Source organism: Thunnus albacares, chromosome 1 (genome assembly GCF_914725855.1).
Source record: "Thunnus albacares chromosome 1, fThuAlb1.1, whole genome shotgun sequence".
NCBI lineage: Eukaryota > Metazoa > Chordata > Actinopteri > Scombriformes > Scombridae > Thunnus > Thunnus albacares.
This window is the reverse complement of record NC_058106.1, coordinates 29879844-29895400: the sequence shown is the minus strand read 5'-3', so window position 1 is coordinate 29895400 and position 15557 is coordinate 29879844. Positions and strand designations below refer to the sequence as shown.

Below are 15557 nucleotides of genomic sequence, written 5' to 3'. Positions count from 1 at the left end.
TGTTCTGTCTACTTCCATGGGTGTTTAACAGACTTCTTTGTGAGTTACTCAACTTTTAAGACTTTATTTTAACTGAAAGTTTAACTATTGTCTGTTTTAGGGGGTATCAGAAAGTTCTACATGTTTTCACTTATTCTGCTTTGCCTCAGCATGAGGCTACTCACAATGAAATTTGCAGACAGACACAATTGCTATTGAACCTTATCAGAACAATCTTCTTGATAGCTGACATTAAGCCATGGAGATATTCTGAATTGTTAAATTGCTGTTACAGAACATTATATACTGTACAATTATGTATATTGTAGTGTAGTGAAGCACTGGATAATTGGGTTTACAGAGTTTACTGGATCATTGTGTTCATATATCTGGGGGAATAAATTGCCTATTCATTGGTGAAGGTCTGATAAATATTGGTAACTGATATTCAGTGTAACCCTTGTCCTTGCATTTTTATGTTGGAATGAAGATCTGGCTGTGAAAACATGTCATGGAGGACACAAGAAACTGCACTGTGAAAAAGCTCATAATTAATTGTCAACTATTCATATTCTTCCTCACAGAATGAATACAAAAGCAGTCCACAAGAAGTGTGGATTCAGAAATCAGCCAAACTAAGAGGAAATAGGTAGATTCTTGTATCAAACTAAATACAATATCCACTCTTGGAATGATTATATAGATAGACTTTGACAACATATCGTTTGGAGTAGAAGGTGTCACTCAACAAACAATAGAAGTTTAAGGTGAAGATGGCATAAAGACAAGCTGAACTTCCCCAAAATAAGGAGTGCATGTTCTCAAGAGAACCATTTATGTCTTGAGGCACTAATTCCCAATGAGTGTCTAGCCAACATTTCCCTTTAGTCCTCCTTATTGGTGGGAGACTGACAACATGCAATCTGTTAGCAGCTCTGCATTTACACCCCTCCAACCCTCCGTCCCCACAACACAAACCTTCACCCCTCGTCTCTCTGTGGACCTAACTGTCGCTGTCCTTGGTCCTAACACAGACACCAGAGTGTGTTGCAACTCTTAAAAGGCAGTTTGTGCAAACTGCTGTAGCCTTGTGTGCTAATGTCAGAGCAGAGAGGCATATGGTGATGTTCATAAACCAGTCAGACACGCTGACAGGGAGAGATGGAACTTAATGTCTATAAAGGAGTACAAGGTAGACACTACTAGGGAGTCTGCTACCTTATTTATAAAACTCAATTGTATTGTAATAGAATCACAGTGTCTTACAACACACAAGTCTAACTCTTTAACTTAGCGGCCGTTATTAATAAGACAGAATAAAATCACAGTTACCTTATTCATGTTGAGCCCAAGTGACAGCCAGTGAAAATTAACATTAAGAAACTATTTAACAGACACCTCAAAGCACACACAATGGTACAAACTACTTTATATTAAGCCAGGTAGAAATTATACCATGATTACTAGACGTTTAGATGATTTTTTTAGGTTTAATCTTTACATTAATAATAGTGTACATGTTTTACTGGCACCTCAGTAAAACCTGTAACAATGGTATTTTTTGCAATTCAGACACTATTAACCCTAACTGTATGCGTAAAGATACTTGGGCCTCTTTTCCCGACAATGATCGATCTTAGAGGTTAAGAGTGCTTTCTAAGAGTGTTTCTATGAACGCTCTTAAATTTCTACACTCATTACCCAAAGCAGTACTTTAGCATGTGTGCAAGCACAAGCTCTTAAGAGCTTGTCAGCTGTCCGTGGTGCTGAAGATGATGCTGAACACATTTTGAATAACTTGGCATATTTAACTGTCTGTAAGCCGTGCTATATATCAAAAATACGTAAATCACAAAGCATAAGGGTAAATGACATAAAGAAATGTTTTATATAAATGTGATCTTTGATTGATTTACCGGCTGCTCGAGGCAGATGTTATTTCAAAGCTCATATTTAACCTAGAACAAAGTAGTGGTGGTTCCTGAGTTTCATCAATATGTACATCATCTATTGTGATTGTCATCATTTCTGTATTAGGCCTACAGGAAAATAAGCACAAAGCAAACAACATATGCACCTAAAGTAAAAAAGATAAAGAGAAGATATGGAAGCTGAAAATATGCCATCAGGAAAGTTGCATTTCAGTTGGAGGAGATGAATATATTAGACAAGAAGATTGAGAGAAGGACACTGACAACAGAAACTGGTAGCTCAATTGTTGAATTCATATGTGTGTGTTAGTTTAGATTTATTTTCTTATTTCGTAATTTAAACATACAGCTATTTGATCCCTCTCTCAATAAAATACAATGTAAACGTTAACATGAGAATCCCTAAATGCACTCTTCTTCTTTAGTTTTGTTCTTTCATGTACAAAGAAATAATCAGGATTAAGTTATACAATTTAAAATTTTAAACTGATTTGTCTACATACAGTTTTTAGAATCTCTGAATGTTACTTCCTTTGTGCGTGGTATGAGCAATTATATAAACTTTTGACCTAAAAATGTTTAAAAAACACAGTCTGGGACTGGCTCCACCAGCCGTTGATCCTGAAGAGTACATATTGCACAGGAAATGGATGGATGGATTGTCAGACTATGTGAGTTAAATATTTCCCATCCAATTATTTGAGTGAGGACATACAGTACCAGTCAAAGGTTTAAACACACCTTCCCATTCCCTTGAATTAGACAGTGTCCAGACTTTCGACTGGTACTGTACATACACCATGTCAAAAGCTATTCAACATAGCCTGAAAGAGTAGTAATAATGCAGAAAAAAAATCATGGAAAAATGACAAAAAGGGAAAAGTAATTTATATTAAATTGTAAAACTGACCTAGTGCTTTACATTTTTTAATGAAATAAAAAAAAAACTGAGACTGAACTGTCTCTTTCTGTGTCTCCAATTTGCAGGTGAGGCATGATGTTAAAATGAATGATGAAGTCTACATGTTGTTTGGCATACTTTCTTACCAGTACATGCACAAAGACAGGCAGGCAGACACACACACACACTTAAAATAATTTCCTTTTGTCCGTTGCTCAAATTTTCATTAGGCTATAAAATTTAATTTTTGTAAACTAGAATTATTTGACTCTTTTGCAGCTGCTAGACCTGATTCATTCAGGTTGGGTCCAATGCGGTGAATTGAACAAATTATTGAAAAAAAATTATTGAAGTAGGTCTCAATCCTACCTCAAGGTTTCACACTGACCTCTCTCTGACATCTTTCATTACTATCAAAAAGTTCATTACTGTTGTTTCTACAGAGCAATGCCAACTTTAAGGGTCCTTGACCCAAAACACCTCAATCATTGCGAAAAATACAATTATATTCCAAAGGCTACAGAGATTATAAAATTATGTTTAATAGAATTTTTTTATTGGAATACATGAATATGATCACCCTCTGTGCAGAGTTATTCAAAAGTTATATTTTGTGGGGTTAAATCTGCGTAATTCAAGGCTTTGTTTAACTTACCATGAGGTTATTAGGGGCAGGTCTCTCTTTGGGTTGCCGTCTCATACTGAAAGAAAGAGATACAAGCAGTCTATATCCAGGCACTATTCAAGCTGTTTGTAAGATGTTTTTGTTTCATTTCTATGGCATAATTTTCATTCATAAATGAACATTACTTTTTAATATTACTTTATAAATGCATGAGATTTTACTACATGTACTGCGTTGTCCTTATGTGTACTGTGTTGTCCTTTTATGTGCACTTGATGTTCTGCATGCACCAGCGAAAGACAAATTTCCATTATTGTCTGCATTAACGGACAATAAAGTTTTCTTGAATCTTGTATTCAAGATGATGCTTGAAACAAAACCTTTCATATCACAGAAACTGAAAGAGAAGGGTTGATGCACAGTAAACAATATAGTTTAACAACACAGAGCATTAATTTAAAACAGAATAATTGAATCAATATTTCTAATATTTCTTAATTATAAGACCACTGAACTGCAGCACTTACCACATCAGTGTGTGTATTTCTGTGAGTGTCCTTCATTTTATGTATACGTACACTATCTGACAAAACGACCTACATAGTGGACTTTGAGGGATGAGTGCAGCAACTGGTTTATGTATCACAATGAATGGGCCATAACCCTCTAAGAATAGCCAGGGAGAGGCCAGTGCCAGCTCTGCACCAAGGCAGGGCTCAGCACCCGTAAATCAGTGTGTCCTGAGACAAGTGCCCTGCTTGAGTAAATAAGGAAGGCATGGGGGGTAAACAACAGCTGCCATAGCCTGCTAGCGAGTACACACACACACACACACTTTTGCATGTGGTTTGGGTGTGTATATGTACATGTTTGTGCAACTGTAAAGGTTACAGTGGGCTAATGAATCAGGGGCAAACACAGGGTAAACATTGTCTTTGTCCTGTTGCATTAGATAAATAAGTGATTGACATTTTATTCAATATCAGCAGCACTGAACCTCATAGCTAAAACCATTACAACCACAAAGCATTAACTCAAAAGTAAATGCACTTAAATGTAATTGTATACTATAATACCTTTTATTCATCTACAATAATTTGGTTCATCTACGTCAAATGCAGCTTGTGTGTGTTTTTTTTTTCAGTCTTGTTCTGTGGGGCTCAGATGGTTCACTGTGCCAACATAATAAACTAGTACAAAGTAGAATCACAAACAAATGCACTACACAGTTGACATAATTGAAGACAGACAAAATTCCATTTAAAATATGATGGATAAATCCAAAGTGCATTAACATTGACAGCAACTGCCTTACCACTGAGTGATGAAGTGAACAAACTTCTCACTGAACTGGCTGACAGGAAGAACTGGAGGATCCTGAGAAAGGAAAGAAAATCATTAAGACAAAAAGAAAGAGATTTTATTCTTGGGTGACGATAACTTGGTGCACGAACTTAGCAATCTTGAAACTTAACTGTACATGCTTCAAATGTTAAAATTTTAAGTCTTTTTCTTATTTTTCTCTTGGAAACCTACCAAGAGGACAGGTCAAATCTAGGTATTGAGAGGACTACAAACAGATGAAGGAAGGGTTATAATGAAACTAGTTAAGCTTAAAACTAGGTTTAGAGTTTTGGTGCAACAGAATTGTCAAATAAAACATGATGTAATATAGGTTTAGAGTTTAATCCAGGCTAATTGATTATTTTTATCCACAAGGGGCGGAATAACATAAAACAAGTTGACCAATACAAAGCCACCACCAAGTCGTTATGGTAAATGTGTTAGCCACCGACTGCCAGCAGAAAACAGAGCAATGGCAACGTGATAATAATATGTATAAATAATATAGAAATAAGAGTGGCAAAGTGGGAGAAGTTGCTGGTTCTGACAAAAGGTTAATGCAAAATGCTTCTACAAGGTTTAGTGCTTTAGAAAAGACAAGGTCACAAAGATGTAGTGGTTGAAGAAGATCAAGTGCAACATATATTTATATCTCATGGAATAATTACTCAACATTCAACAATATGTTCAAAGAGTAAATTATGATGAAGAGTCTGGATTCAGTGAGGTTCAGAGTTAAGCACCTTTCCTGTATGAACACTTTAGTATCTGACCTCAAGGATACATGCTGCACTCTTCATCCTTTGTATCGACAGTCAAGTTAATGTACAAAATCTGCTGGGTGACAACATTTGTCTCCTTGGGTCAACAAATTCAGCGACTTAAAAGATGAAAGTGCAAATATAAGAGAAACTGTAGTATATTAGAGCTGTCATTGTTTAGATTTTCTATCATCACGTTGGTACCCTGCCTGATGCTGAACATGACAAACATGAAAACAGCAATTTGTAACCGCCATAAATGTCACAAATATTCTGTAATTGTTATTATTGTAGGTACCAACTTTTGGACATTAAAAATAACTGTCAAAAAAGTTGTTTATGGAAAGGATCCTCTATATGACTGAGCCAAGTTACAAGTCTCACTGAAAAGAGCAAATGAAGGTCTTCTGGCCAAGGTGAAAAACTCTTCAAGCTAAAACTAGACTAAAATGTCGTCTTTGGCTAACAAGAGACTAAAATTGACTTAAAAAGTAAAAGGAGGATGAAGTGGACAAAAACTCATATGGACATTTGATTTTAGGGCTAAGACTGCATTTGAAAATAGCTGCCAAAGTTAATCAAGAAGTAAACAATACTACAGTATATGTGTGTGTCAGAGTTGCTACATCTTGTCAATGCAGGTTCTATGACCTGTGTCATGTAGAGCGACTGTGCAACACTGACCCTCTATCACGGCCCCTCACCTCATTACTCCATCCATTTCCTTACTCTTGCTCCTACTCTGGAGCAAGAGTAACCCAGACTACTCTGGGTTCTTTACCTACCTTTGACTGCCGGTATGAAAAGCTCTTAACATTCAAACTGAGATTCAACAACGGCGAGCACTAAATAACAATAACTTACTAAATAATTCTGTATTAAACCAACATTTGTGTTTCTCTCGTGTTTTCTTTGTCCCAGTAAGCTATAGCAGAGAACAAAATACAAATGTGTACAAAAAGCAAAAGTCAAAAGAAATTTCCTCTTTTTAGTTTTGAAAAAATCTTTCCAGTTTTTAAATCAGTAAAAAAAAAAAAAGACATGCTTTGATGACAGGGAATAAAGTATATATTACAAATTTTAAAAAGAATAACTGTACTTAAAATGAATGATATAATTATTAGTGAATGAGTAGTAAAAAGTATTATGTTATAAAGTAGTACATATACGTATACAGTATATCTCCCCAAATTTGACATTGATTGCTGCATTTCAATGTACTATATGCCAACAAACTAGCATGTGCATAATATGATACAGGATTTGTTTTTAGTACTGGTAGTACTATCCGAAAACATCAAAAGTAAATCGACCAATAGGTAAAAAGTGGGTGTAAATGCTAAGTTTATATACACCATAGTGATGTCCAGAGATATGGAAGAAGATCTAAAAAAAAAAAAAAATTCACAAACTACTCAGATATGCAAAAAAATGACGAAACCTGGGTCCAGAACCAGGGGTTTATTCAAATGCAGGGGAATTAAACCTCTTTATATTTGAAACCCTGCTGTGCCATTAAAAACACCTCTGGGCAGTGTTCGCCATTCCTTAATGCTCTGATCGGCAGGCTCCCGCAAAGCATGATGCATGAACCCATTTAAATTAACAAAGAAATAGGTTCCTTCTAATCTCGCTGCACTTCAGAGTGCTGCCGCTGCTTGGATGAGCAATATATCATAGTGCATGCGTGTGCACACACACACACACACACACACACACACACACACACACACACGCACAAACAAATGCCCTTGAGCACTGCACACCACAAGCCTGAGTGTACACTCTGTTTAGAGTGAGAGTACCAAATAATTTTCAACCACTGTACTATAGTATACACATACACACACACACACACACACACACACACACACACACACACTCCCTGTCTCACTCACTCACTCACTCACTCACACACACACACACACACGCACAGAAAAACAGGATCAATTGGACCTCCAGTTTGTGCAAAGTGTTGACTACACAACTAATTTAAGTGTTGTGTAGGCTAAATCTGATAGGAAATCTCTCTCTGCACTTTCCCCACATATTTGCATGCACATGCACCTTTTGCAGACACAAACAGAAATACACACATTTATGCATGTATTCATGTCTCCAGCTGAGAGGAACACCGCTGCAGCTTTGATGTGGCAGCAGGCAATGGCACAAAAGACAAGCAGGCTGATGAAAGTGGCTAGTCTGTGTGAATTATTCCTCCAGTTGTCAATGTGCTGCACTATGAGACAGAACACACACTACAAGGGTACAAGGGTACGAGTAAATATACATGTCATTGCAATGAAGCAATTATTAGGCAAAATTAGATCAGTAATTACAGGCTTGAAAATAAAGTGGGAGTTCTTTATTAGTGGAGCCACTTGCTATTCAACAAACAGAGGAGAGAGGCACATTAATGAGGGTGGACAGCGGTCAGATGGAGAACAACTACAGAGAACTTCTCATTCAAGAATTAGACTGAAAAAGGTGCACGTTTCTCTTCATTTACACTAATACAAACTAACATTTAAAAAGATGCGCAGGATAATTCCTTACACAGTAGTGTAGTTGGACCTAAATGCAATTAAATGGATGATAGTCAAAATAACTGCAATTAAATATACATCAATGAACATGAGGTACCTAATAAGCAGTGGAGCCACTTTTTGGCCTCAATATACAGTACCAGTCAAAAGTGTGTGTGTCCAAACATACTGTACATAGAAGTCCTGAATACTGGACCATTCTTTAAAAAGTAAAGAGTGAAAATGGAGCAATGCAGAGTGTATCAGGTCTTGTAATATGGCCTAATATTTCATGGCCATAATATATCTATGGGGTTATGGCATCCTTTGGTTTTCTCACAAGTATCCATGCAAATGAACAAAATCCAAATTTACTCCTCATCATTAAGGGCTCCAGGTTTTGTTCTCCTTACACACAAGATTCTCCGTTTGTGGTCTGGTTGTTTATAAAACCCGTTTTTTTAAATAGGCATCCAGTAAATATAGTGTTTATTAGGTCCACAATGTAGCTTTTCTTAATTTTTAGAGGTATTTATTCAATTGTTTTAAATAATTTTACCAATGAAAGGATCTCTATGTAAACTGCTCTGTGTTTTTCTGGGTTGATGATGTTGCTGTTGAATTTTGCTAGAAGAAATCTTATTCGTGAATCTTTGTCAGACTCCTGTTTACCTTTGTAGCCACTTTTGTATTTGAGATTTACTCAGGGCAAATTATAATTATTTGTGTATCTGTTTATTTGTCCACCCCCTTATGTTCATCTCCGTATTTATTTGGTCTTTACTATTTGCCTTCCATGGTAATGCCTTTCTGTTTGTTTGTGTGGGACAGAAAAAATAAAAATGAGAGGAGATGGCACGTGAGCGAGAGGCGGACTGCCACACTCCACCCCCTAACACACACATACCTCTAGCTACAATAATATTAATGATCCACTCACAGGAGCACATTTCTCATTCAGCCGTTGAAGCAACTTTCAAATCCCCAGTGAATAAGTCATACACAATATCAATGCATCACAACCAAAGGAAATAAAATGTATTTGGATCACTTCTACAGTGTTTACTAATGGGCAATATCTAAAAATGTCAGTGAGTAAGTTATAATTTATCACACCTGCCATGATGTTGAAGTCAGCTGTGTCGAGCCCAATTAAAAATACCTAAGCATTAAATTAACTACTCTATGGAATTGATGTTAGCACACTCAAATGTTGCAATCGGGTATTCTTAAAGGACCAGTGTGTAGGATTTAGTGGCATCTAGTGGTGAGGTTGCATACTGCAACCAACTAAATACCCTTCCCCTCCACTCACCCTCCCCCTTCAAGCCCCTTACTTTTTTTCCCACCTGCATTCCTCCAAGACCCGCCCTACTCTGCCTCTGATTGGCTAGTACTCGTTGCCTTCGTGGGTTAGATTGGTTAGGTTTAGTGATGAGGAGTTGAGATGGTTAGGGTTAGGGTAAAAATATCAGGGTCAGAGCCAGTCAGAGGCAGAGTAGGGGCAGGTCTTCACAGAAAACTGGTGGGAAAAAAATAAACGCCTTCCAAGCATGTAGGAGAACCTATGGTGGCTGCGAAACTTGTGAAAAAGGCGAAAGGCCCTCTCTAGAGCCAGTGTTTGGTTTGTCCGTTCTGGGCTACTGTAGAAACATGGCAGTGCAACATGGTGGACTCCATGGAAGGGGATCCACTCCCTCTGTAGATATAAAGGGCTCATTCTAAGGTAACAGCGATTCTTATTTTCATGGGATTATACACTAATTAAAACATTCTTATGAATATCATATTCCATTTCTGCCAAGTCTGTTCAACCAGATGCCACTAAATTCTACACACTGCACCTTTAAAAAGGAAAAATAAAAAGGCAGCTGCTGGGGGGATATCACTTGTAAATGGTAGCGGAGGTAGTGAATGAACCACAATCTTTGTTTCACTTCAGTACCAAAAATAAAATAAAATTCCAGGCTCTATGGTGTCTTCAAACCCTACAAGTTGTTGTAAGTTCTCAACCAGAAACAAACTGGAAACACTTTAAGATACAGCACTTCTCTGGGTATTCTACTGCTCATTGACGCATACACTCTTCCTCACTGTAGTGCAGTCCTCAGCCTTTACACTCTATCAGAGCAACTTCATCTTTCCAAAGAGTGCTTATCCTCTTGCCTCTTCCTCTGAAGCACCGCATAAGCTGGGACAGTAAGGCGGCGCTGGCTCACCATGGATAACAGAGTGTTCTCTCGCCTCAAGGGGAGACGGCAAAGGGCACAGGAAAAATAGTTTGAGTGATGCCTCCGTCTAGCTGACTAATGAACAGTTCAGCTGGGGTCAATCCATTACAACCAAAAGCATTTAATTATTAATTACGGCCAATCTATAGGCAGTTAAGGACAAGTGACACTGTATGTTTAATGTGCGATATGGCTTGTGAGGGTTTGGGGGGCTGGTTTAGGCTAGAGGGGTGTTGTGACATTTTTACTATTAGTGTACGTCAGCAAAGAACTGAGGCAAAAAAGAAAGGAGGGGAAGGTCTCCAGTTATGATTAGTGCTTCTGATGAAAATACAGGCACACATTCATGCACACAGACATAATAAAACAGTGAGAGCATTAGGAAGCAAAGAGAAACCTCTTCAGATTAGGCTCAGATTGAGCAGCAATGCGTGGTAGCCTGTTTTGAAGTATTTCAACTGATGAACTGTGTTTGTGTTTTAAGAGATGGCTGGCAGACAAGAGCAATTCAGAATCAGATGTTACTGATGGTAGGTTATGAATAGTGTGATGAATACACCAGATTTTACTTAAACCTATTTCCATCATACACTGCTGTAATGTGCCATTGCTCTGAGACAATCCAGTTTTTTTTTTTAATAAGAAGATTCATCCAAGACTGGGTTGTTTACAGTGTTAAAATCTCAGCCAATTACAAGCGTGGAATTGTGAAATGAAGGAAAGATAGAAGGGGCGATAACTAAAAAAGACCTTGGTCAAACATAATCATTTTGTAAACAAAGTTAAAGGGCATCCGCTTTCACAGAGTGGATAGACATGTTACTTAAAATAAATCTTTTTGTGTGTGTTGCTGTTTTGTCTGTTCATTTTTGTTTATATTTTGTTTTTATGTGCATTTTTTTGTTTTGGTATTGTCTGACTGTTGCTTTTGTACACATGTCGGTTTACATGTGTGTGTATTGTGAGGTAAACAAACAAACAATAAAACAGATGTTACCTATTAGATGGGTAAACGCTTGCTGTGGTCTTCAGTGCTCATGCATCATTATCAGTCTCTTTGGTTTTGTGCATTTTATATCGAAACATGCGGTACAGTCAGTAGTTTTGGTTACACATTTTTGTCTGCTTCGTAGTATACAGAACTGTGGCTGTGCTGTGTGTGTGTGTGTAACTCATGACAGGTCCAACCTCTACAGTAATGTGCGTGTGCATATGTGTATTGCCTGAGGCAGTTGCATAGGGTGAAGGGTTGAGTGAGTGGGGAGCAAAGCCGCCTGAGTGGTTTGCTTCATTAGGAAACAAAATATAAGCTTTCCGGGCCATTAGGACTGACTTTAGATGCAAAAGCACATAAGACGACGACTCACCTCATCAACGATGCATTGCAGTAACTGGAGAGGCTGGAAGAAGAGAGACACAGTGCGATGAAAAAAAACATGTTAGTGCACATGGAATTTCTTGGCAATAAGGAAAATCAATAGTGTGATAAAAAAAGTATCTACTTAGATTAATCAAACGCAGCGAGCTCAGACAAAGCCATCCTTCAGCTCCTGAATGTTTTTATTATTCCATAATGGCACCTAATGTAATACCAGCAGTTTAAGCATGATCTAATATTTCATTGCAAAAATGCAATTTGAGTGAATTTTCGAGTGAGAGAGCCAGCCAACAGTAACAGAATATAGTGTGAGGGACCTCTATTTTCTTTTCTCCTATTCTAATGCAATAAAACCTACCATTAGAGATCCTTGGTTTTTCTGAATCTGTAAGGCAAGACATAGAAGAAGAGAAGAGGCAATATGTAATTAGCATGTCATAATCAAGACGATGCACTTGGACACATTATGATCACTAGGAGAAAATTATTGCTTTCCTGGTGGCAATTTGCGTTAACACCATTTACATAATGAAAACACACAAATGTTAATGGCTTCGCTCTCATTTGTGGAGAATGGGGGTAAAAGATCCACTAATGCTCATTTTCAGAGTAGCACTTTATTCCTGCCCTCCAGGTTATCTAGATGTGCTGGGTTACAAACAGTATGAGCGAGCCTTGTAATAAGCATGCTCTATGTCTCTCTTTCAAAGGTGCAACACTGACAATAAACTCTTATTTTTGGGAAATGCAAATTTGTTAATTTGATTAGAGTGAAGAGCAGATTTCCAGAGGCGTGCAAAAAAATAATCCCCAAAAAGTAGTGTTTATCATTTAAATCAAGGGATAGGAGAAAATATAGGAGAAAAAAATATATTTTAATTACTACATGCACAGTCTACTGCAATCACAATCAGAGGGATTAACGGGGTAAAATGTGTAAGGTAAAGTCCAACAGGAACAATTCACTTAGTAGATCTAGACACTGCCTCTGAGATAATACCTTAAAATTTATGACACCGCAGTGATACTGTGGTAATGAAAGTGTTTAGTTCAATTCAAAACCCTTGTGGTTACCTTCATCAGGACAAACTAGACCACATATATTCAGTTTTAATTTCCATAATCACAAATTGGTAACCTAACATCATACAGACTGACTGATAAAAGGTCCGAGATCTAGGCTTAGCTAAATGTTTAATAGTGTTTGGTAAATAAATTGCTCATTTCTTCAGGTCTTCAGGTTCTTTGGATTGTTTTGACAGTGCATTAGAGCACTTATTGATTCACTCAATTAAATACAGGTTTTCACACTCTGTAAATACCAAGAGACTCCTAAACTGCCTCTATATCCAGTTTTGCCTGATTCAGACACATTAAAGGCAACTATGGAAAAGTAATTTGTTCAGAAATAATTACTTGGACCAAATTGCGTGCTGCTCCAGGGGTTGAAATTGGATAGTGAGAGACTAACTTATTCAAGCATAATTGAGCACTTATTCTTCTTGTACTAGGTGGCTTAACCACATATCAAAAAGTGAGGTTTAGCAATCCTTCACTATCTTTCCCCCTTAACATTGTCTCTAAACTCTGGGCTGATTATCTGATAGGCATATCATTATCTGCATGTTTGTCCTGAGGGTAAACATTGTTTAATAGGATATTTATACTTAAACAAGACTTCCCATAGAGGGATTTCTTCAAAATGATCATCCCATACCTGATCTACGGGTAACAAACAATTGTTTAACAGCAGTGTTGTTTTTTCATTGGTGACAGGGATCAGGAAGGACACCACCTCCTTCACAGACTGTTACGAGCCACTCAAGTGGTTCTGTGATGATTTGTGAATCACATCAAGCTTTTTTGGTCATTTGAAAATATCACAGTGAGTTCAGTCGGAAAAAAAGAAGTTACAAATCAATTTTTAGATGTTAAATTATTTCTGTCCCTATTAAGAGCAACTCAATAAATGCTTCTAATAAGATCAGTTGGCTTTTTTTTTCCTTCTTAAGGATTTCAAAGATATTTCTTCAAGGGTAAGGAATCAGAAAACTCTCACAAGAGGCTCCCAGTTTGATCAAAACCATCAATTTCAACAAAGGTTGACAAGCATGTTTTGGGTTGTGGGAAGGGCAGTCCTTCTCTGTCACCATGGAGATATAATAAAAAAAAAAAAAGAGGGAAATGGTGAGGAGTCATTTTCTCTGTTTTCTTTATTGTTAGGTCAACAACAAATAAGTCGCTCTATTAGCCTGAGATGAGCTACACTGAAATTATAAGCGGTTAAAAATCATCTACCGGCTGCAGCTCTTCTCTGATCTCCTTTCATCCTTACCCAGAAGCTTTAGTACTGCTCCCTGCATGGTAAATTCAGACTTACATCACATGTGCTTTGTGACCGAGAAAGCTCTATCAAGTCAAAATATAATGTATCATTCATCACATGCAGTTACATAAAAGGTTTGTGCAGATGTTGTGCTTGGTTCAAAAAGGCTTGAATGCCAATAATTAGTGTGATAATAAATAGTGTAGATTTACATTCTCAAGATTGAGAAGGGAGGGTCAATATTTTCTTTACATCATATGTAAAGTCATCTAAAGCTAAAAGGGAAGCCTAATACATTGAAATTTTAACCAGTTTCTAAAAGGAGGACTTATGATGGAGATCAAGTAAAGTGAGAAAACAGACTTTGAGATGACTTTTGTCGTTGAAAAATTACAGCAAACATTGTTTACATCACACATACAGTATGTAAGTACCACGGTACTATTTTCTTTCCATTTCATTTGAGAGGAAAAAACAACGTAACAAAGGGAGGGCGTCTAAACAGTTTGATGGATGCCGTGGTGTGTAATGGAAGCTCCTGAAACATACACACTAAAAAAAACTAACATGATATTTCATCCTGAAATCTATTCAAATTTGAGAAAATATGACACAATGAAGAGAAACGAAAAACAACCATAGAGCAAACAAAAAGACAACAAATCAATCAGAAGTAATAGTGCTGGCGGCTGTATACACATCAGGTCTGGTGTCTTCAAAGACTTTCAGAGCGAGCCGTGCAAAAACTCCATTAACTCCTGACAAAGAATGCAAATGAATCCCGACATGTGGTGAAGTGGAATTAAAGAGACCATCTCTAATCATGACAAACACGAGGTGATGACTCCACTCCGCGTGCATACATACACACCAAAGAATGAATGCAAGATAATGCATCAACTAAAACAAAATCCACAAATGAAAGCAACTGGCGAGCACCCACACTTTACCAGAATGTAAAGGGTGTAAATGGTGCTAAAATTGGCTTTTAAATCATGAACGCCTCAAAGCCTAAATCAACTTTAACAACTCATCCTGTGTCTTACACTAGTCTGCAGTGGACACAGATACCACTGATTTTCTTCCGGTCTTTCATCTCCTCCAACTTCAGTCCTCAGTCTGTACTAAAATGTTCTATGTGAAGTGTAGCAGGGGGTTTTGCACAGACAGCTGTGCCAGCGTCTGTAAAAATGACAGCTTAGGCCCGAGGACTTTGGCTGGCTGCGCCTGACGAGCTGGATCTGAGCGCTCTCGCCACACCGCTCTGCTACAGCCTGCAGGTGAACTGTCTGCAGTACCATATGGAGCTAGGGGAAAATTAACACTGAGATGAGGAAAACTGCTAGATAGAGGCCTAAACTATATCTATAAACTGAATAATATTAATAATATTTTGTCCACTTCGTAGACAAGGGTAGACTAAACTACCTCTATCTGCAAAAATACACTCACAATTAACATCTTAATGATAGCATTAAATTAAGGAATAAATAGCACTCTAATATCAGGCATGCCCTGGGCTGTAGTTATACACACACTCATACATGTACATGGAT

The 15557-nt window shown here is 37.5% G+C and overlaps 1 protein-coding gene across 3 annotated transcripts in view; it reads right to left on the bottom strand.

Annotated features, from left to right (window-relative positions):
- Positions 1–15557, bottom strand: part of map2k5 (mitogen-activated protein kinase kinase 5) — a 64020-nt gene that overhangs the window by 13200 nt on the left and 35263 nt on the right. For 2 of the 3 annotated variants that reach the window (XM_044354258.1, XM_044354277.1), the window contains 4 exons: positions 12034–12060; positions 11665–11697; positions 4752–4813; positions 3467–3512 (listed from right to left, as the gene is read on the bottom strand). In XM_044354258.1, the coding sequence (XP_044210193.1) occupies positions 3467–3512; positions 4752–4813; positions 11665–11697; positions 12034–12060 (168 nt within the window). Of the gene's footprint in view, positions 1–3466; positions 3513–4751; positions 4814–11664; positions 11698–12033; positions 12061–13883; positions 15309–15557 lie in introns of those variants that run through there. The other variant, XM_044354267.1, reaches the window with a different exon arrangement.